Below are 21,476 nucleotides of genomic sequence, written 5' to 3'. Positions count from 1 at the left end.
TTTGGAATATTAGGTCTCATAGAGCCCAAGCTGATCTCTAACTCCCCATACAGCCTTAGATAATCTTGCACTCCCGATCCTCCTCTTAGCTCTTAAGTACTGAGATGACAGGCGTGTGCCACCACGTCCAGCTCAGAAGGTTCTTGCTGATGGAATGGGATCTCCTTTCAGAACATAGTTGCCTTCTTTCCTGACAGAGCCCAGGCTGTAAAGTCTTGATTCTGTCAGTACCCAGGCTGCCTCAGCTAATAGACCATGCTTTCCTGGGTCACAACTCTAGCTCAAGCCTGTAACTACTGAGCACTGTGCTTTGACCAGGGTTCCGGGCCAAACTAACTTACTGATGAAACTAATCCCCTCCTAACCCTCCACCCAGGTCCCTTCAGCAGACCCAAGCTCTCCATAGTTCTGTCCTGTCCCAGCTTACTCAGCCTTTCTCTCCTTGACAGAGTGGGACACTGAGCACTGTAGATTCCAAAATAAGTTCAAGACCACCTAGCCCCTTCCCCTCTGAAGGGACTTCCAAATTATATAGTTTTAGTGGTCAAAATGACTAAGCCTGCAGCTGCCAAAACAATATTAGCAGTTCTCAGAGAAATTCCCCTACCCCACCCCACACTGAATTCTGAGAAACCACACACCACCCTGACCTTGCTGAAATTTCCCCTGACATTAATGGCTGTGACTTAATAGTTGTGACGTTAATAGCTAACCCATAAGTTCAAAACATACTGTTGCTTTACTGAAAAACCACAAGGGCAGGCAGAGTAAGGGGCTAGGCCAAAGGGTTACTTAGTCACTATACAAACCAACCAATGCTTGAAAAGGTTGTTACACCAATTAGAATAAGCCAGATACCCTGTTGCCTAAATCTGCCCCTTACAAAGGTATAAAAAGTGTGTTCTTTGTTCTGGGTCTCTCCTCTGGCCTCCATGCTGAGAAGGGGGTGGGGATCCCCAACATGTTGGATCAATAAAAATCCTCATGCGGGCGATGGCAGTCTTTGTGGTCTTTGTGAGTGAGGGTCTTTTGACGAATTCCAACAGCACCTCTCAGTCCCTCAGTAGGAACACCCAAGTATCCTGGTTTAAAGCAATGGAAGTGAGGGAGGGGTTCTGGGGAGATGGCTTAGCTGTTAAGAACAATGGCTATTCTAGAAGACCCTAGTTTGATTCCAAGCAACTGCATTCGTAGCCCACAAATGCAGTTCCAATTCCAGGGCATCTGATAACTTAAAAACATGAGTCAAAACACAAAATTAAAAAGCAATAGGAGAGCCAGGTGGTGGTGGCACGCACTTTTAATTCTTGCACTAAGGCAGGGCAGGCAAGGCCAGCCTGGTCTACAAAGCTAGAACTGCCAGGGCTATTACACAGAGAAACCATGTCTCAAAAAGACCAAAACAAAACAATGAGAGGGCCAGTAGAACATTCAGAGGGTGACTATTTTTAGAAGTTTCTTCTGTTTTATTTGTTGAGGGAGGTGCTCCTGCTTGGGCCTCTGCCTCCCCAGCACTGGGGTTAAAGGTACACCCCCACACACACACACCTGGCCCCATCTCTTGCCACCTCCCTAATAAGTCTGGGCAACTAGATCCTGCCTAGGTAAGGTGCCCCTCAAGCTTCGCAGTGTTCCTCAGCTGGCTCTTGCCTACCTCCTACTGAGCCCCTTTGGGAGTCTGAATGAATCATACACTGAGGCTGAGACCAAAGCTTTGCATTTGGTCCCTTCACTGTGGTAGCTTCTCTGCTCACAGAATCCTCCAAAATACAGAGGAAACCTAAGCAGCCAGAATTACAGAGCTGGAAGTGCTTCCCTACCAGGTGTGAGGTCCAGGGTCTCCTGCTGTTTTGACAGCCAGCCACATAACTCCTAGAACTGAAGGGCACGGCTCCAGTTCAGTGGCCAACACACCAGTATCAGAGACAGAAGATACACAGTGAATTCAAAGCTAGCCTGAGCTCCTTGAGGCCTGTCTTAACACAGCAAGATTGCCTAGTGGGTAAAGGTACTTGCTACTAAGTGTGGTGACCTGGGACTTACACAGTGGGAGAACTCGGAGGCTGAGGCAGGCGGATTTCTGAGTTTGAGGCCAGCCTGGTCTACAAAGTGAGTTCCAGGACAGCCAGGGCTACACAGAGAAATCCTGTTTTGGAAAAACCAAAACAAAAAGAAAGAAAAAGAAAAGGACTGGCAAGATGGCTCAGTGGGTAAGAGCACTCACTGCTCTTCCAAAGGTCCCGAGTTCAAATCGCAGCAACCACATTAGCTCACAACCGCGTGTAATGAGATCTGATGCCCTCTTCTGCTACATCTGAAGTTAGCTATGGTGTACTTATGTATAATAAATAAATCTTTGGACCAAAGCAAGCAGAGATTGAGCGAGCAGGGTTGACCAGAGCGAGCAGAGGTCCTAAAGTTCAATTCCCAACAACCACATGAAGGCTCAAAACCATTTGTACAGCTACAATATACTGACATACATAAATAAACCTTAAAAAAAATGAAAAGGGTTGTTAGTTGGGCTGAGTGGCTAAGAGTTGGATTCTACCCGCCCCCCCCCCCCCAAAGCCAGAAATGGATATGACTGTTATGTCTGTGCTGTGGGAGATGAGAGTGGAGGATGACTGGGGCTCACTGGCCTCACACTCACTGGAGCTCCAGGTTCAGTGAGTGACCCTGCTTCAAAAAGATGGCAGACCTATTGGCACACAAGGACACAAGGCTAGCCTCTTGCCTCCACATCCATGTACAGGTGCCTGTTGTTGCCCGGCTACTTATAGAGGTCAAGTGCTTGCTACAAAGGCATGAAGACATACAAAGCCATGAAGACATAAAAAGCCAGGGGTAGTGAAGCATATTCATGCCAGAGCTGGGGAGGGAGGAGGAGGAGCCATGGGGCTCACTGGCCCAGCCTCCAAGTATACAGGAGGAAATTTGTACCTCAGCCTGAGGTGGAGGATCAATAGAGGTCAGCCTGGGCTGCAGAGGTTAGCTACGGAAATGGGTGCCCTGACTGGCCTTTAGGAGTGTAGCTGGACCTGGACTCTTGCAAGAACAGAATCCTGGTGCAGCATAAGGTTGCTGAAGCCATAGAGGTGCTATAGGAGCCACAGCAACAGTAAATTTATACGCAAACATACTTATGCACATGTATATACACACATGAAAGCACACACTCACATGCAAATACACTCAAAGACACCCAGGCATGAAAATAAAGGCAGACAAAAACAATCTTTTTGCCTTGCATATACATGTGGTTTGTGTGTGTAGACACTTGTGCTTGTTTGCCTGTGGGTGCCTCTCTCTCTATGTATATATGGCTATCCTCAAACTCTGAGATCCACTCGCTTCTGCTTCCTGAGTGCTGGGACCAAAGGTGTGCAAGGCTGTGCCTAGCACACTTAAAAATTTTTTTGTGTGGGTGTGTGCATGCAAATGTGGAGGTCAGAGGGCAACTTACAGGAGTTGGTTCTCTCTTACCATGTGGGTTCCAGAAATCGAACTAACATTTTGAGGCTCAGCAGTAATTGCCTTTACCTACTTAGCTATCTTGCTGGCCCTCCACCTTATACATAAGGTACGGTTTCAGGATGAACCTGGCCAATAGTAAGCTCTTGCCCATGATCCTGGAACCTTTACCAGACTCTCCCACTAGGATGGCAGGTGGAGCTGGATCTGCCCAGCTTTTGGGGGTTGTAGAGATCCCAACTCTGATTTCCATATCTGCCAGTCAAAGGCTGACGAAGCCATCTTCCCAGCCCTGGATTTTTGATCTTTTTACTCCTTGTGGGTTGTGCTGATGTTACTCCTTGTGTGTTGTGCTGATGGGAGCACAGAGCAAGACCCTCCCTGACAAACCAGAACCAAACTCCAGCCCCTGGAGACCACCATTTATTTTTGGTAAATGCCAACCAGGAGCACAGCTACTCCCATAGTACAGTCTATGACACAGGAGCCTCAAGATGACAATGGAAAGCAAGAGCATGACAGGTTTCCTGTTTCAGACCCAAGGTTTTGGGGCTGGGGTCTAGCCATGAAGAGCTCACTGCTCGGAGTCCTCCCAACATACAGAGAAATCAAGTTCCAAGTATTTTGCTGCTTTAGTTCATCTGGCTCCTCTCCTCTGTCAAGAAAGTTTTGGGTTTCCCTAGAACAAATGACATAAATTAAGGTGCTGGGTATGGCAGCTCCTCCAGGCACGTAGGCTAAGGCTGGAGGAGTGCCTTCTATTCTGTGGTCAGCCTGGTCTAAATAGGCGGATACTATCTCAAAGAAATAAATAAAAGCTCAAGTGCACTAATACTGAAAAGACACCCACTAAGCCTCAGTTTCTTCTGTAAAATGAAGGAGTTGGGTAGGTCAGGATCAGCGTTTTGGCTAAGCAATTTCAAAGGGTACGTGGGAACAGCAACATAAACTCTCAAATAAACCCCAACAGAGGTGGATTGGGTCAGACCTGGAGAGGGAGAGGTGAATGTAGTGGGAGGTAAGACACAGGAGTAGGGCTAATGTGACTTTGAATGGACAGACGTAAACTGTGGATCAAGTCTGTTTTGTTGTTGCTCTCATATAGCCCAGGCTGGCTTCCAATTCACTATGTAGCCAGATGTTACACTGAACTCCTGATCCTAACTGCCTCAGCCTCCTGAGTAATGGAGTAACATTCGTGTATGCAGTGCTGAGGGTGGCCAGGACTTCATGCACGCAGGTAAGCACTGTAGCCAGAGCGGCAGCCCCAGCTGTTTGTCTTTTGATCTGAGAATCTGGTCTACCCTGATTGTCTCAACCATTCCAGTGTTCATACTTGCTGTGAGCCTATGAACAGAACTAAGTATCCCATTTATTAATTTATAAACCGTTAAGAAAAGTGAGACGGGCCATTTTGCTCCCTGAAAAAGGAAAAATGCATTAATATACAAATTATAGGAACATCTTGGTAATCTTAAAAGACATAATTCATTCTGAGTCCAGAGCTGAGTCAGGGTCACCCATAGAGACCTCTGCAGTGACAGGTGTCTCAGGCCAGTCTTCCCCAGTGAGGAGAACCCAACAGACAGCCTTACCAAGGGACTTCTTCTGCAAACCAGCTAGGACTAGGCAAGGCAGATGGGACTGTCCTGAGGCCGGGGGTGCCAAGTCTCAGGCAAACAGGAGACTTAATATAATAAACTAACCTTCGCCGGGCAGTGGCGGCGCACGCCTTTAATCCCAGCACTCGGGAGGCAGAGGCAGGCGGATTTCTGAGTTCGAGGCCAGCCTGGTCTACAAAGTGAGTTCCAGGACAGCCAGGGCTATACAGAGAAACCCTGTCTCCAAAAACAAAACAAAACAAAACAAAACAAAACACCCTAACCTTCAATATAAAACCCCAAGTAATCAAAAGCAGAGGGACCCAACAAATCAGGATTAAGGACTGGGGTGCCATGATGTACCTGTGAGCTCAGTTCTTAGCAACAGAGGAGGCACAGATGCTACGGTCAGCCTGGAGGCTTAGTGGGATGACGCCATCTGGATGTGCTGTCCATGGTTTTAAAGAATCCAAGCACTCAGGAGGCAGAGACAGATAGATCCCATGAGTTCAAGGTCAGCCTGTTCTATATTGTAAGACCCTTTCTCAAAACCAAAAAACCTTGAGACCCATTGATACCCCAAGCTAAGCCTGATGCCCCTTCCTATCATTTACCTGCTGTCAATTGCCACAATGGCATTGAGCTCACAGGCTGGGAAAAGCCTCCTGCTTCTGCTTCATGAGTACCTAAGACCATAGGTATGGGCCACCAGCCCCTCAACTTTTTCAGAGAGAGTCTCATTATGTAGCCCAGACTGACTTTAAACTCATGGCCATCTTCGTGCCTCAGCCCCTTGATGTATGCCACTATGGCAGGTCCCTAAACTGATCATTTTCCTGAGGCAGCTTCTCATTGAAGCCCAGGCTGTTCTGGAACTTACTTTGTAGAGAACCTTGTCCTCTAGATCCTCCTGAATCTGCTTCAAGAGTGCTGGGAAGGCAGGCAGGCCTGTACATTGTGGCATTCTGTGGACAGAATCTAAGGCTGCACGAATGCTAGACAGGCACTTTACCCAGCCTCAAAGTGATTCTTAACTAAAAAACCAAGACCTGCCTGGTGTCCCATTTACTGGAGCACAGTTAAAACCCTGATACACATGTGGTCTCCTCACTGACAAGCAACACTGTACTCAGGTATGAATACCTCCTTCTACTTCTGTGGCTGCAGCTTCAGTACCCTTTGGCATTTCCTGCTACCACTGAGCTGGGAGGGACTGGCTCCAGCAACAAACATCCCATATTTTGAAATGAGACAAGATGGTTTCCATCCCATGGCTGACAAGATGTTCCCCAGAGAAACTTAGGTTCTGAGGAAACTGTCATCACCACCCCTTGGCCTTCTGTGCCATCAGAAAAGTGGGGAGCAGACAAGCTGCTCCTCTAGAGTCCAAGGCCCCCCCCCCCCCAGGCCCTGCTTTGGCACCCACAAGGCAGAGGAAGGTCACAGCTGATGGGCTGATGGTCACTGTATGTCTGCCCTTGGGCAGCACTAGCTGCAAGTGGCCAACTGCCTTGGGGTAGTCTAGGGCTCTGTATCATTGGTGGGGTCAGGTAATGCCACCCATGTCAGCCCTCCATCCTTCTGGGCTGTATCCCAGCTGTCCTCTCCATGATATCCCAGATGCCATCTCCTGTTGGCTTCCAGGATTGCAGCCACAGAGATGCCAGTTCTGTAGAGCATGTCCCTACTCTCACCAGAAGTTCAGATCAGACCTCTGGAATATGCCAGGGACAACCCTGTGCACAAATGCAGAGTGGCCTCTTAGTGGAGGCGTAAACCAGGGTCTCTCTGTGGTTCTTTTCCGTCTCGAGTTTGTGGGTGTCCATGCTATGATCACATCCTGCAGTCCATCAGGGGCCAGGACCCAGAGCTCCCCTGGTGGCCCACCAAGTGTCATGTGCTCAGTCAGGCTGCCAGAATATTCTGAAGCTGCTGAGCTCAAGAAGAGGGTGCAGAAGGCCTGGCCTGGCCTACACATCATGTCGGCTGAGAGCATAGGAGTTTGGGTGGCCCTGGCGGCTGTATTGGAAGTGGTCTGTGAGGAGGATATTGCGGTACTGGAAGTCACCCTGCTGGGGGAACAATGCACCATTGTGGGGCTTTTCCACTGGGCTCCGCAAGTGCTCTCTGCTGCTCAGGTCTGACGTGGAGATGGGAAGAAGATGGCGCCGGGCCTGCTGGTTTGCATCATACTTGGTCTGTGTGAAGAGAGCAATGAAAAGCACAAGGGAACTTTGGGTATGGGGGGGGCATGTCATCCCAGCTCTATGGAGGCAGAGTCAGGAAGGGCAGGTGTATAAGGCTAGCTACATGGTAAGTTTGAAGCCAACCCAGGCTACATGAGACTTAAAAAAAAATGAAGGGAAGTCACCGGGAGGGGAGGGGAGGGGAGAGGAGGGGAGGGGAGAACAGCATCAAAAAGGTCACCCCAAAACCAAGGACTAGGGATGCTCCTTCTACTAGAATGCTTGTCTACAAGACATATGCTCTAGGCTCCATCTCCAGCACTACATAAACCAGGATACAGATCCAGATGCAGACACCTGTCATTCTACTCCAAGGGAGGTGGAGCAGGGGTCAGAAGCTGAAGGTCACTCTGGGCTACACAAGACTGTTCTAAAGCAAGTAAGACACAAAGAAGGCTTTTGGCCTCTGCACCAATTGCCCTAGAGATCAGGGTGTAGAGGCAGGAGGATAGTGAGTTCTAGAAGGCCTGTGCTTAGACACCTACTGCCACACTGTTCTGTCTAGCACGTACAACCCACACACCCTGTAAGGCACCCTTGGGACTTACAGCTAGAAATCCCTCTCCTCTCTTTCCCTTGGCCCCTTGTCCCAAGGGTGTGCCTGCTAGGGGACAGTAGCACCCAATGCTCACCTTGTTGTACAGGAAGACACCCAGAATGGCAGTCATCATGCCCAACACATTGGTGCTGGTCACTGGGTTGCGCAGCATAATGAGGGACACAGTGATGACCATGATCCTCTTGGTGGCGTTGGCTACTGAGTAGCTAAGTGGGCTGATGAGGTTGAGAATGCTGAAAGCAATAACATTCTGTGCAAAGTTGCAGAAGCCACTGACTGCCAAGAGCAGCAGCGTCCAGGGCCACTGAGACACATAGGCCTGTGAAGATGGACAGGAAGCATCAGTGGGCGAGGGGCACATCTATACTCGGGCAGATTATTACCATGGGCAGCAGGTGGTTACTTTTTTTTGAAACAGAGTCTCATGCAGTCCTGTTTGGCCTCAAACTGGTGGGCGACAGGTTTGGCAACAGGCATCTTTACCCTCAGAGCCATTACAGCAGTTCATGCTTTACACACATGACCTCTAACCCTCCTAACTATCCCACTGCACGATGCGGTGGTTGAGTACTATCTCTTGTCAGAGATGCAGAACCAGCCACCCAAGGGCTGCAGAGACGGTTCAGCAGGTTAAGAACACTGGCTGCTCTCCCAGAGAACCCACATGGGAGATCATAATGACCTGGAAAACCAGTCTCAGCGGGCCCAATGGCCTCTCTTGACTTTTGAGGGTACCCAGGCATACATGTTACATGCAGGTAAAATATCCAAACATATATGTAATACTTTTTCTTAAAAAGGCAATCAAAAGTGTTTGTGTGAGCCGGGCATGGTGGCGCAGGCCTTTAATCCCAGCACTCGGGAGGCAGAGGCAGGTGGATTTCTGTGTTCGAGGCCAGCCTGGTCTACAAAGTGAGTTCCAGGACAGCCAGGGCTACACAGAGAAACCGTGTCTCAAAAAACCAAAAAAAAAAAAAAAAAAAAAGTTTGTATGGCAGGGTACAGTGTGTTTCGGGGATCCCACCCTTGCCTCCTAGTGTCTAAACTCTGTCCTCACAACTGCACAACAAGCACTTTCCCCACTGAGCCATCTCCACAGCTTGGAGGCGGGGCATTCTGAGCATGCATGAAGCCAAGGGTTTCAGCTCCAAACCCCACAGAAAACAGAAGTGAAAACATCAAACCAGACAAAGCCAAGGATATGGGTGACATTATCAACTACTGCCACTTTCTTCGAGAGGTATCAGTGGTGGGCAGGGCTTCTAGAGAGTGAAACACAGCCCCAGAGCACACCTATCCTCAAGACAGTATCAGGAGAACACAAAGGCCCAGCTAGGACACTAGGAGGCCCTGGGCATCAGCTTCCTCAGATCTCAACTCACACCCACCCTCCTGGACTGCTGCCAGTCTTCAGTCATCCTGTGGAAGCCACAAGTCCCAGCTGGCTTTTTTTTTTGTTTTGTTTCTTGTTTTTTTTTTTTTTTGAGACAGGGTTTCTCTGTGTAGCCCTGGCTGTCCTGGAACTCACTCTGTAGACCAGGCTGGCCTCGAACTCAGAAATCCACCTGCCTCTGCCTCCCAAGTGCTGGGATTAAAGGCATGCGCCACCACGCCCGGCCTACCCAGCTGGCTCTTTGTTAGACATGGTGGTTAACAGGCATATCAGCTGGCCACCAAGGGAAAGGATCTTGGAGGAAGTCTCAAAAGGATGACCCATAGAGTCTACCAAATCATATTGAGTTTCCAATCCCGGCATGGAGGACACATTGTATTCCAGTACTCAGGAGGTGGAGGCAGAGGGATCAGGAGTCTGAAGACACCCTAGGCTACCTATTACAGGACATAGATCCTGTCTTAAAAGCATCAAAGGTGGAGCTGACCAGTAAAGCCTCAGTACCCATGTGAAAAAAATGTGGGTGTAGCTGCATGTATGCAGAGCTTACTGCTAGAGGCAGGAAGCTTGGGTGACAGAAATTGGCAGATCTTAAAGAGGGCCAGGCAGCCATCCTAGGTGGTTAGCGAGATCCTACTTCAAAAAGACAAGGGGGAGCTATTGAGGGAGATGCAGGAGGCTGGATTCTGTTTTCCACCTGCATACTGCTGGTACACATGCACGCAAATACACACACACACACACCAAAGGTAAGGGAAAGAAAATTGAACAGTGTAGAAAATGGGCGCATTTTCTGTTCCTGTAGCAAAACAACCCAGTGCTTCCTAAGGGATGGGAATTGTCATATCCAAGTTGCTGGAAATATCCAAGGTACTGGACAGAGGCTGGGTGGGGTCACCTGGGATGTTGCTCTGCTCCTGGGAGCCCCACCCTGGCAAAAAAAAAAAAAAAAAAAAAAAAAAAAAGACTTCAGCTTTCTACCTACACCCTCCTGCCCAGCCATTCCCAGGATTCCCAAGTTCCTTCAAATCCCCTGTGTACTTTCAGGGTTTCCTCTCAGGGTTCCCTGTGTCTCCCATGTATCCTCTCACCATTCCCAGCATGGTGCCACTCTGCCAGGCATGTCCTGTGACTGTAACAGTCAGCTCTCTTTGGAAACAAGGTCTCATGTAGACTAAGCTGTCTTCAAACTTACTGTGTAGCCAAAAATGACTGAATTCCTGACCCTCATCTTGTTTTCTGTGTGTGGTGCTGAGTGGAGCCTGGACCTTGTGGGGTCAGGGCAAGTGCTGTCCTATCATAGGTAGTCCCAAATCACAGTTCTAGAGATGCAGTTCAGGACCATATGGCCCAAACTTCTTGGATTTGGCAAAAAGCTCTTTTAGCAGAGGTGATTTCATCAACAGGAAGCAGAGGCAGGGTAAAACAGGAAGAGAGAGGTCCCCTCCAAGGACATGTCCCAATTCCTTACTTCCTCCTAAGTTGTACCTCCACCAGGTCCTACCACCACCAACTTTTAGAGGGGGAATCCACACATAGGTCCTGGAGGACAGTTACATCCCGAATGACCAGTGCTACACTAGCAAGAACATGCACGCATGCAAGCCTGTGTGTGTGTGTGTGTCTGTGTGTTCTTGTGAGTGTGTACACATGAATATGCACGTGTGCACATGTACTGAAGAGTAAAGTGCTTGTGTATAAGACTGCAGTGGGCCAGCCTCTTCTTCCCAGAACTTGAGTTCCTACAACTGCTCACAGGATTTAGGGTTTTAGCCCACTTGGATTCAGACTGTTGAATTAAGGAGACTAAATGCTGAAATGAAGCTCTATTCTAGACAGCTGCTATTCTAGACAGTCTTTAGTGACATTGTCACCTATGTACTCCCACCACAGACCCAAAGCATCAGGACCAAGCACATAAAGACAGAAACCCTGAACCAAGATAAACATTTCCTCTCCTCAAAGCAATAACCTTAGGCACTATAACAAAAATCATAGTGCCCGAAAGCCGACTGACACAGGACAGCAGGAGCACTGCTGTCAGGCTGATATTCAGAGACCAACTTCTCCCTCCCATATATACTCCTGTCACGGTCACGTGGTATGACAGGATGTGGCAGGAACCCCAGGAAGAACCCACTCCATGCTGGACATTTGTTTTCCAGAACTGAGAGCTAAAGATTTCCACTTTCTTACAACTCAGGTCAGGACTTATGTCTCAGGTACCCTGTTACAGGAACAGAAAATAGACTGGCATGGATGCCCAAAGAATGCCTCAGGAGGAACAAGAGGGCTAGAGCTTCCAACCGAGTACATGCTGAAGAAGCTGGCAAAAGCACACCCATGTCTCAGCAGTCCCAACTCACCAGGTCACTGCTGACCAGGAAGGTGGAGAGGTCCACCAGAACCCACGTGGGGATCATGAAGAACACGGCGTGGCAGCCCAGGATGTTGAGCAGCCGCAGGTGGTGGATCCTGGAGTCCCTCAACACCTGAGGGGAGAGTGCCTTGTTAGAGCTGTTGACACTCCAGCATTAAGGTCTGGGTTTCCAGTTCCCAACCTAAGACTGGATTCCGACATCTGAACTCAGGCCATCAGACCAGCTGACTTGCTTATAAAGGAACACACAGCCATGCCTAGACAAAGCCCTCTGTCCTATGGATGAGAAGGCGACAGAGAAAAACCAGGACCAACCCAGTAACATGCTGGGGAGGGCATAGTAACTTAGGTACTCTGAAACCCCAACCCCACTCTTTTTTTTTTTTTCCATTTGTTTTTGGTATAGGGTCTTGCTCTGTAGCCCAGGCTGGTCTGGCACTCAGAGTAAACCTGTCATCATCCCAAATAAGCTCATGACAGGAAGGGGCTGGCTGAAATCCCTGTGAATGCAATCTAGATTGGTTTAGCCTGCCTGAGCACTATCAGGCAATGCCAGAAACAGATCCTACTACTCCCAAACCATGGACTTCAGGCCTACCGCAGGGGGATGCCCCAGTCAACAGCATGTTCATAAGAAATATAGGAAATATTTCCTGTATTTCTTATGACAAGTGGGAAAAGCCACATTGTCAACAAGTGCTGAGCCTTAGTCACGACTGAGAGTTCTGCAGCGAGGTGACACCACACAGCAACATCCAATGCCCATGGCCAGACAAGACAGGGCCAATGAGCAAAACTCGGTTCCTGAGCAGGCTCAGCACATGCAAGACCCTGGAAAAGGAAAGGAGGCACAAGGACCCACACAGAAGCTGGCCATGGCATCACATTTGTAATGCAAGCACTTGGTGGTGGGGACAGCAGGCAAGGGGCTCATGGGACATGAACAGGCTGGGTTCCAGGTTTAGTGGGAAATAATATGGAGAGGTCAGTGAGATGGGTCAGTGGGTAAAGGCCTGTAAAGACTTTCTACCAAGCATGATGACCTCAGTTAAGATCCCACATTATTCCTTTAAGTTGCCCTCTGACCACCACCGTGAGGCAAGTGCCCTTGCACATAGAGTACGAATATAAATAAAATGTAGCAAGAAAACTTATTAAAGAAAAGGAACAAGAGATAGCAGAGTAGGTTAGGTTTAGGGTTAGTTTTCAAAATAAAACAAGGGATAGAGACTCAGGCAGACAGTAAGCATAGGAAGGTCTGCTCTGGCTAGTCTGCTTGAAGCCACCACCCTCAGGCGACTTGCGCCAGGGACAGGGCCAACACACCTTTTTTTTTTTTTTTTTTTTTTAATATTTTTATTACATATTTTCCTCAATTACATTTCCAATGCTATCCCAAAACCAACACACCTTTTTGGAGAAGATGTTCTGAAGGGAGAAGCATAGCGTGGCTGCCAGGGCGCTGACCAGCCCCCACACGTCGAAGGACAGCTCTGTGACAGTGGCTAGCAGGACTCCGCTGATGATGGGGACCAGTGACAGGTATACCTGCAGGAGGTCAGAGGGGCTCAGGTGGGCTGGGGCTACCCACCATTCAGAACCGCAGGAAAGCTCAGGGCCCATACCCCACCTGGGGGACCGCACCCTCTACCCTGGAAAATGTGGCCTGCACCTCACATGGTACTTCATGCCCAGCATTATAGCACTCGGAAACCTGAGGCAGGAAGATTACTAAGAGTCTCAGGTCTGGGGCTGGTGAGATGGCTGAAAGATAAAGGCACTTACCACTAAGTCTAACAACCTGAGCTTGATGCCAGGACCCACATGGTAAGAGAGCTATCCTTTAACAACCACACACAGACAGACAGACAGACAGACAGACAGACAGACACGTTCACAGGAAAATAGATAAATAAATGGAAAAAAGGCTGATGCTAGCCTGAGCTATTTCAAATCCTGGATCAAACAAACAAACAAACAAACACCAAACAAACAAAACCTAGCAAGGCAAAAAACCAAGAAGATTTCCAGTCTTAGGTCAGCCTGGGCTACACAGTGACATTTTGTATCAAAAACCCAATCAGAGGACCAGTTAGTTGACTCAGCAGCTGGAAAGTCCTCAAAGATTGACTGAGTTTAATCTCCAGGACTCCTTGGTGGAAAGAGAGAACCAACTTGTGCAAGTTGTCCTCTGACCTCCATGTGTAGTCACATACCCATAAAACAATAAATATAGAAACAAACAAAGCAGCATTCAGTAGCAAAAGGGCAGTGGCCACTGGGACTTGAATTCCTGGCCTTGCACTCCTGGCCATAGCCCACTTTCTTTGTCCTACATCTTCCCCTGAGAACAGGGATTCCCAGATTGACGTATCTGCTTTGCAGGGCAAGTCGCCCAAAGAGGGCCAATCTCCAGATCCTGCACTTGTGAGGCCGTGAGCCAGGCACAATATCCCCAGTGACCAGGAAAACTGATAAACACAAGGTGTGCTATCAGGTGACACACCTGGGTGCCTCCCCAGCAACTCTGACCCCCCAGGAGGCTAGTCCTACCTGGTATCATCCTGGCAGGGACTGCAGAGTGCCGACAGGGCTCACCAGGATAAAGTTGGGCCTGAGAACAAAACTAAGCCAGAGGTGGCCCAGTTTCTGAATTGATCCAGGTGCATCAATTATCACACAGGAAAGTGAGCACTTGTACAAGGTGAGATGGTTTCCAGCCGAACACTGGCATCCCTACTGCACACGACACAGTGAGCTTGTTCTTTAGTCCCAGGCCAGAAAACACCTTGGCTTGGCACCTTCCCTGGGCAGCTCTGAGCTCTGGGTGCTATATATGATCCATGTCCAGATAATCACAACCCAAGGTTCCTTGGTTCAAAATGGGGGTTGAACCCTGGGCCTTTGAGTTCTTAGCAAGGGCTCCACACTGAGCTACAACCATATTTTCTTTTGTCCCTTCTTTCTTCCAATTAATTAATTAATTAATTAATTAATTAATTTTGAGACAGGGTCTCTCTACAGAGTCCTGGAACTTATCATGTAGACCAGGCTGACCTCCAACTCAGAAATCCTCCTGCCTCTGCCTCCAGAGTGCTGTGTTAAAGGTGTGTGTCTAGAACTCCTTATTCTCCTGCCTCTGCCTCTCAAGTGCTGGGACGCCAGAGCCATGGCACCATACCAGGCTTTGTAAAGTTTTAGTTTCTACAAACTGGCTAGATTCTGCTATGGTCAAACTCCTTTGGCCTAGCATCTCTCATTAGATCCAGACAACCCCTACCAACTATTCTGTCTAGTGTCAGAAAAACTAGGACATGATAGTTCTATAGGTAAGGTCGTCACGACTAGGCCTGACAACTTGAATCTGATCCCAGGTATCCTCAAGGTGAAAACTGTCCTCTGACTTCCATACACGTAGCAAGGCACAACATACACACATAAATAAACATTAAAAAATAAAATAAGAGAAGGAAAACTTGTCCCAACTTAATTTGTTGGTGATTTGCTAAAATGGAACCAAACAGACATCACCTACCACCAATCCCAGAGTCGGAATCAAAACAGAAAAGAACAGTGGACGCCAGAGGGATGTGGCACTCAGGGACAACAAGCAAGAGATTACGTGGTGATATTGCCCCTTCACACACACACCTGCTGTCTGAAAGGTGAGTGCGGGATGCTAGGTGCTAGCCACAGGAGGCTGACACCTTGACTTCCTTATTTGACAGGAAGCAGGAGGATGCCACGGTCCAACCACGTCATCAACCTGGTCAGCTACTGGGAATCCCGCCTAGCCCAGGGCTTCTGCCAGGGTTACCTTGGTGCTCTGTTTCTCCTTCATGATGATCCGGGACAGGAGGACCACCCAGATGGGCATGGTGGCCTTGACTGCAAGAGAGGAAAAGGCACTCAGTGGGTAGTTCTGGCAACCTGCACACCTGACCCTGAACCTTCCTTCTGTAAGGCTTCCTCTCGATCCCAATAGCTGGAGTCAATTCTGCTAGGCGCTCGGTAAACTCCTCAGACCTTTTCCAACCTGATAATCCGCCGCAACTTGGCGGCGTCTCAGTCAGACGGCCCGCGCACTCGTACCCACACTTCGAAGCCCCAGACAGCGCGCAAAGCCCGCGTCAGCACTTACCGGTGTGCGCGTAGGAGACCGGCACCTTCCAGATGCTGACGTGCGCCGACACCGACGCGAAGTACTTGCCAAAGGCAAGCGGCAGTACGTAACGCGGATAGAAGCGAGGCGGCAGCAGCGGGCCGGACGCCGGATGCGGGCCGGGTCCCGGGCCCGACACGGGCGGCGCGGGCGGCACGCGCCAGGCGCGCAGCAGCGGCGGCAGCCCCGCGCACAGCGCTAGGATGTGGCACAGCGACACGGTGACCGGGAACGGGAAGGCGCTCAAAATCACCTTGTTGACCACGTTACCGCCCGCGCTCAGCGCGTACCATAGTAGACACAGCACCGCCACCCGCGCACCCTCGCGCGCCCCGCCGCCGCCACCCGCGCCCGGGACCCCTGCGCCCGCGCCGGGACCCGCGGCTGCCGCCGCCGCCATCCTGCCCGAGCGGCCGCCCCTTCCCGCCGGACGACCGCCGGACGCGGGCAGGGGGCGGGACAGCCCTGGAGGGCGCGCCGGCAGACGCCGCTCACCATTGGCCCCTGGCCCTTCCGTCATCGCCGCTCGCCATTGGCCACCGCCCCATGCGTCATCGTCGCGCGTCCGACGACGCGCCCGCACCACGTCGTCGGCGAGGGCCCCACCCTCACTTGAACGCTTTCCGGGAGGGGGCGGGGCCGAGCCCGGAAGGCGGGCCGTAGGGCCCGGGGGTGGGTTAAGCGCGTTACGTTCTCTTCGGTGACTGGCAGGAGTCCGTGGGAGGTGCCGGGCGACGCGGGCCCGCCCACTCGAGGTTGTGGAAGCCGCGTGCCTGGGGCGTAGACAGGGCTTAGATCTTTTAGAAGAAACCGACTGCGGTAAACCCTCTGGACTACGCCGGGTCCTCGGAAGCTGTGCGGTAGGTGTCAATTTCCCCTCACAGACCAACCGAGAGAAATCCAGGGTTAAGCGTCTCCTGCGACAGTGTCTTAAGAGCTCAGCTGACCGGTACGATGCTAGGCAAAACCACGGAGGCAGGACTAGACCTCAGCACCGTGATCCTAGACTTACAAAACTCGATTCCCAAGATCGTATGCTTTTAAGTGAGGGAGAGTAGTTGTTCGCGCTCCTTAAAATAATGTGTTCATTTATGGAGGCGGGCACGAGTGTGTGTGTACACATATTGAGGTCAGACGAGTTGAGTCTTTTGTTTCTTTTCTACCATGTGCATCCAGGAAAGCAAACTAACTCTGGCAGCAAGCGTTTATCTGCTGAGCCATCTCGCCAACCTCAATATTCTCCTTTACAGCGTCTCCTTGAATGCCAGGGTGTCTTTCTACCTCACCTACGTTTTGGTTTGTTTTTCTCTGTGTAACAGATTCCTGGCTGTCATGGACTCGATTTGTAGATTTGCCTGCCTCCGCCTCCTGAACACCATGCGGAGCTACTCACCCGTTCTTGAAGGTAGACTGTGTTGTACCCTGGGGTTTGCTGGATACTCATCACACATGTGGCAGTCCTTGCGGATCTGAGTAGAAAATGGCCTGGTCCCTCCCAAAGCAGGAGTTTAAGAATCCGGTGATAGGACGCTGGGCTTTGTACCCTAAGGACTTTGTCACAAACTAAATACAAGAGAAATTAGGATCTTTGGACAGAGCAGTGTCAGATGGCCCCACTGATGTGTTTTGGTTGCTTTTATTTCATATTGGATTTGGCCCTGGCAACTCTGGAAGCCTTTTCATTTCACAACAGGTACTCAGGGCCATCCAGCTGGGGTTTCACCTCCTCAAATGGCCCTGTAATGGGAGTGGGGCCATTCTGCAACAAATCTCAGAAATTCCTACTGGCTCTGAAACGGGTTCTGGGTTGGCTTTGGTACCAACCAGACCAGGAGGTATGTTCTAAGACTTAAACCATGAAGCTGCTGTTTTATGAATAACTGTTAACTTATCTTTGAAATTAAGCAGATATGGATGAGTGAAAAAAATACTAGACACCTAATCTTGGCTTATTGTGTGTGGGGGAGAGAGGGGGTAGATCATTACTTTATAATGAAGGTGACATCTTATTGGACACCTGTCAGGTATGGAGGCAGCCTTGGGTTTGCCTGCAGCTGCTAGCCCAGGGCTAGGGCCAGAAAATAGTTCTGTACATCTGGGCCATGCAATCTCCCTGTTGGGCAGGGAAGGTGTACACCATGTCACTAAGAGGCTCCTCTAGGTGGGTGACCAAGGGGATGTTGTTGACCATGAATCAATGAAAAGCAGATAGAGAGGCCCTGCCTGTCGCTACAAAATAAAGCTAAAGGGATGTCACCAAGGCTGGCATAGTAGGTATGGATGTGGGCTCCAGGCACTTCCCCCTGGTAGGAAAGGCCAGATTTAGCTATACATTTGCAAATGAGAAATGACTCCAAAACTGGTTTGTGCAAATATTTTTTATTTCCACATTTATATCACAAGTTGTCCACTTATTGGACCAAATAGCAAAGTTGCTCCCTTCTGCGCGAACACAGAAGTCTAGGTACTGTACATTCACTAAGGCTCCTTGTTTTTGCAAATCGCGTTTATGACCATAAGGCAAACGAATCTAAAGGAATGGTTATGAGTGTTTCCAGCGAACAGACGGCTCTTCCCTAGCCCACCAGGGCAACTCACACCAGTAGCACCCTCGGGAACTTTGTGGGTTAAAGACTCTAGAAAGATGGCATTTTTCTAGAGTTGTGCAGAAAAGGAAAGAAGGGAAGGAAAAGTCATTTGGCTGGTGGTAGGGGAAAAAGAGGATGAAATAAATGAGAAAACTCAAGTTTCTGCAGCATTTCTTTTAAGAACTGGGACTGAACTGAAACCATATACAAATGGGCAGATGACTGTGCAGTGTGTGTGAGGCTGGCCCACCCACACAACACCAGGGTTCACCACAGCAGAGAAGCTTCCAGCACACAACACGAGGGCGACAAAAAAACCACTGGCTCGAGAGTAGCCTGTGCCTCAGAGACACCAGGGCCAAAGAGCAAGAGATGCAAAGAAGAGATGTGTCTGTTGCTGTTAAGGTAACCTCTTCCACAGGGTTCCTGTGCCTGCCTGTTACTGAGGTCCCTGCCTTCGGTGCTTAGAGTGGCTCTGCACCTCTTCTGGGATGGGGGACTAACGCTTTATAGCTGGCTTACTATAGATTTCAGCCATCTATCTGCCCCTCCCCAGAGTGGCCCTTCCTTTGCAATCGTTAGTAAACTGGTAGCAGCATTTCACAAAAGGATGGTGGAAAGCGAGCCTCACGCTCGCCTTCTCAGCTGGCCAGCCTAACCCTTGCGAGGTGGGAATGCACATGATGGCCAGGTCAGGTGCTCAGTCCAAGCAGACATAAGGCAGAATGTTCAAGCGCCCATCGTCACCATGAGGGTCGAGCGATATACACTGCGTCCAGTCATACCAATTACCCTGTGTGTCTTCGCACCCATTAACCCCTGGCCATTGCTGGGCCTGGATTCTGTCCAGATCATCCTGTGTGACCTCACGTGTGAGCCCTGGTAGATCAGTGGGTGTGGGCAGTGGCAGCAGCACATGGGGCTGCCGAGCCCCTTGCCGACTGCTCTCCTCCTGCTTCAGGTATTCAGCCATAAAGTGGTGCGCACCTGGGGTCTGTGCGCCTGAGGAGGATAGCAAGCTGCTCTGGCGGCTCAGGTAGGACTGTATGATCTCATTACGTGATAGCTCCTTCCAGTTCGTCTGCTCAAAAGGGCTCTGGAGGCTGGCCTTGACCTCCTGCTGCTCCAGCTCTGTCCTAGGCAGCTGCTCTGTGGGTACTGGGCTGTCAGCCCGCACCGGCTCTTTCTGGGTCAGAGGCCTGATCTGTCTTGTCATGGGGTCAAAGGTGAGCTTCCGCTCTTTTAACCGCACAGGTTTGACACCGGCCTCAGCCACCTGCCCGTCCAAGTTCACTGTGTAGTCTCGAGGTCGGTACCTCTTTTTCTTTTTGCTGTCCGAGCCACCCGAAGAGGTAGCATCACTGTCCGCCTTGGAGGAATCTGGAGAAAATCCAGCCCTGCAGGCTGGCCCTGTTAGCCGTGGGTGGCCCTCAGGCTGCTCTGGCCAGTGCACAGGGCTCTCAGCATTAGGCAGCAGCTCCTGGCGGCGCACAGGGGGCGTGGGTGGCTGGGCCAGCGGGAGTGGGGATGGTACCTGCGTATTGTCCGGTGGCTGGGGCCATGGGGAAGGGCTGGACACCTGGCCCTTGGGTATGTAAGAGCTCCGATGCCGTGCAAAGGACCCTTCGTGCCGTGAGTTCCGGGGGCTGAAGGAGCAGCGAGAGGACCCCCTGGGATAGGGAGGGCCTGGGGACTCATCCGCCCTGTCCAACTGCTGCAGCTGTGCAGCCTTGGTCTGCAGGCAGGGAACTGGGGGTTTGCCCAAGCCGGGGGAGCTGGGGCGCGGCCGCACTGCGTTCACGGGAATCTTGGTGCTGTGCTTCTCATTATCGCTGGGCTCCAGGCGGCTGCCATCAGGGCCCAAGTGCCCACTGCCATCCAGGGGGCTGGGTAAGCTCTCTGGGCTCCCACTGATCCCATTGGTGGGGAGAGGGGATGCATTGGGAACCAGAGGGTCAGGACTGCCTTTGGAAACTTTGTGGGGTGGCCCTGGGTGGCCCAGGTCACGCTGGTCTCCCCTGCGCTTACGGCTGCCCAGCCTATCTAGCCGCTGCCCAGGGAGCCTTTGGATGTCGTTGCGATTCTTCAGGTCATGGATGCTCTTGGGTGCACCAGCCACTCCCATCTCTGGTCGGCAGTTGTGCGCACCCCCATTGGCAGAGCCTGCAGCTCCCGCTAGTGCCCGTAGTGCCACTTCATTCTGGTGTACAGGCTCGATGAGCTTCTGCCAGCTTCGTAGCAGCCTCTTGGCCCGCTTGGCCAGCTCCTCATTCTTGGTTTTCTTGCGGACATCATTGATGAGCTTCCCTAGTCGTGTCTCCTACAAGAGAGTGACATACTTTTATAGGCGGCCAGCTTCTTGGATATAGTTTAGGTATGTCCAGCACTGTGGCAGCAATGAATCTTTAGATCTGGGACTCAATGGCTTTCTCAGAAACAGGTCTACTGGTTCCAGGTACCTGTAGAATCTGTGCCATCAAGACCACAAGGCTGCTCTACCAGGATGTCTGGGTGAGCACATTATACAGCCTAAGACTTCCTACCCAAAGAGAGGGCAGTACCACTAATCACTTGTCTAAAGCAAGTTCAGGAAGGAGCCCAGCTGTGAGATTAGAAGCCTCCATTCTTGGAGAGTTGAGTAAGAGCCTAAGCCACAGGAAGAAAAGCTGTCTGGGGCTACCTTTACCTCCCATTCCGCCCAGGGTAGGGGCAAGGGCTCTTACCTCCAGTGCCTCTTTGGTGATGGGGTATCTCTCCAGACTGGAGATCACTTCCAACACTGCCACCATGTTCCGGATCTGAAGAAAAAGAACCATGTATCAGCTCAGGGCTCTGCCTTCTCCCATGGAAAGCCCAGCAGCCTAGGGCCCTGCAAGATACCAGCACCACCAAAACTCCTATTACCCTTTCCCAGGGTTCAGCATTACCCATATGCACGCACACCCACTGCCATCAGGGTGCTCTGCTGAAGGACATACCACATAAAACACAAAGCTGGAGAGGGAGAGGAGAGATAGGCACAATAACCAGTGAACCTGATGACTGTATCAAGGTCTTCATAGAGACTCTCTCA

At 50.6% G+C, this 21,476-nt stretch overlaps 2 protein-coding genes across 2 annotated transcripts in view; both read right to left on the bottom strand.

Annotated features, from left to right (window-relative positions):
• Window positions 1–3,884: 3,884 nt before the first annotated feature.
• Slc35e1 (solute carrier family 35 member E1) lies at window positions 3,885–16,246 on the bottom strand. Its single transcript, XM_021169507.3, has 6 exons — window positions 15,795–16,246; window positions 15,471–15,541; window positions 13,064–13,201; window positions 11,640–11,765; window positions 7,954–8,199; window positions 3,885–7,273 (listed from the first exon to the last, which is right to left on the bottom strand). The coding sequence occupies exons 1-6, from the start codon at window positions 16,213–16,215 to the stop codon at window positions 7,046–7,048; spliced, it is 1,230 nt and encodes a 409-aa protein (XP_021025166.1). The 5' UTR covers window positions 16,216–16,246; the 3' UTR covers window positions 3,885–7,045.
• A 1,929-nt stretch (window positions 16,247–18,175) lies between these two features.
• The window catches only part of Med26 (mediator complex subunit 26), a 54,695-nt gene continuing 51,394 nt past the window's right edge, over window positions 18,176–21,476 (bottom strand). Inside the window, exons 2-3 of the mRNA XM_021169506.2 lie at window positions 21,127–21,201; window positions 18,176–20,723 (exon numbers count right to left, since the gene is read on the bottom strand). Coding sequence (XP_021025165.1) covers window positions 19,104–20,723; window positions 21,127–21,201 — 1,695 coding nt within the window. The 3' untranslated portion in view covers window positions 18,176–19,103. The remainder of the gene's footprint in view (window positions 20,724–21,126; window positions 21,202–21,476) is intronic.

This window comes from Mus caroli, unplaced genomic scaffold (assembly GCF_978045245.1).
Source record: "Mus caroli unplaced genomic scaffold, Mus_caroli_1 scaffold_10, whole genome shotgun sequence".
Classification (NCBI taxonomy): Eukaryota; Metazoa; Chordata; class Mammalia; order Rodentia; family Muridae; genus Mus; species Mus caroli.
The sequence above is the reverse complement of the archived record's forward strand: the minus strand, read 5'-3'. Positions and strand labels throughout refer to the sequence as shown.

Bases quoted from the DNA above. Each gene is read 5' to 3' on its own strand.
- Slc35e1 (XM_021169507.3), bottom strand. From the start codon at position 16,215: ATGGCGGCGGCGGCAGCCGCGGGTCCCGGCGCGGGCGCAGGGGTCCCG. The intron at 15,542-15,794 runs GTAAGTGCTGAC...CCTCTCTTGCAG, and splicing joins GGTCTCCTACGCGCACACCG to TCAAGGCCACCATGCCCATC. The intron at 13,202-15,470 runs GTAACCCTGGCA...GACCTCCTGCAG, and splicing joins AGGAGAAACAGAGCACCAAG to GTATACCTGTCACTGGTCCC.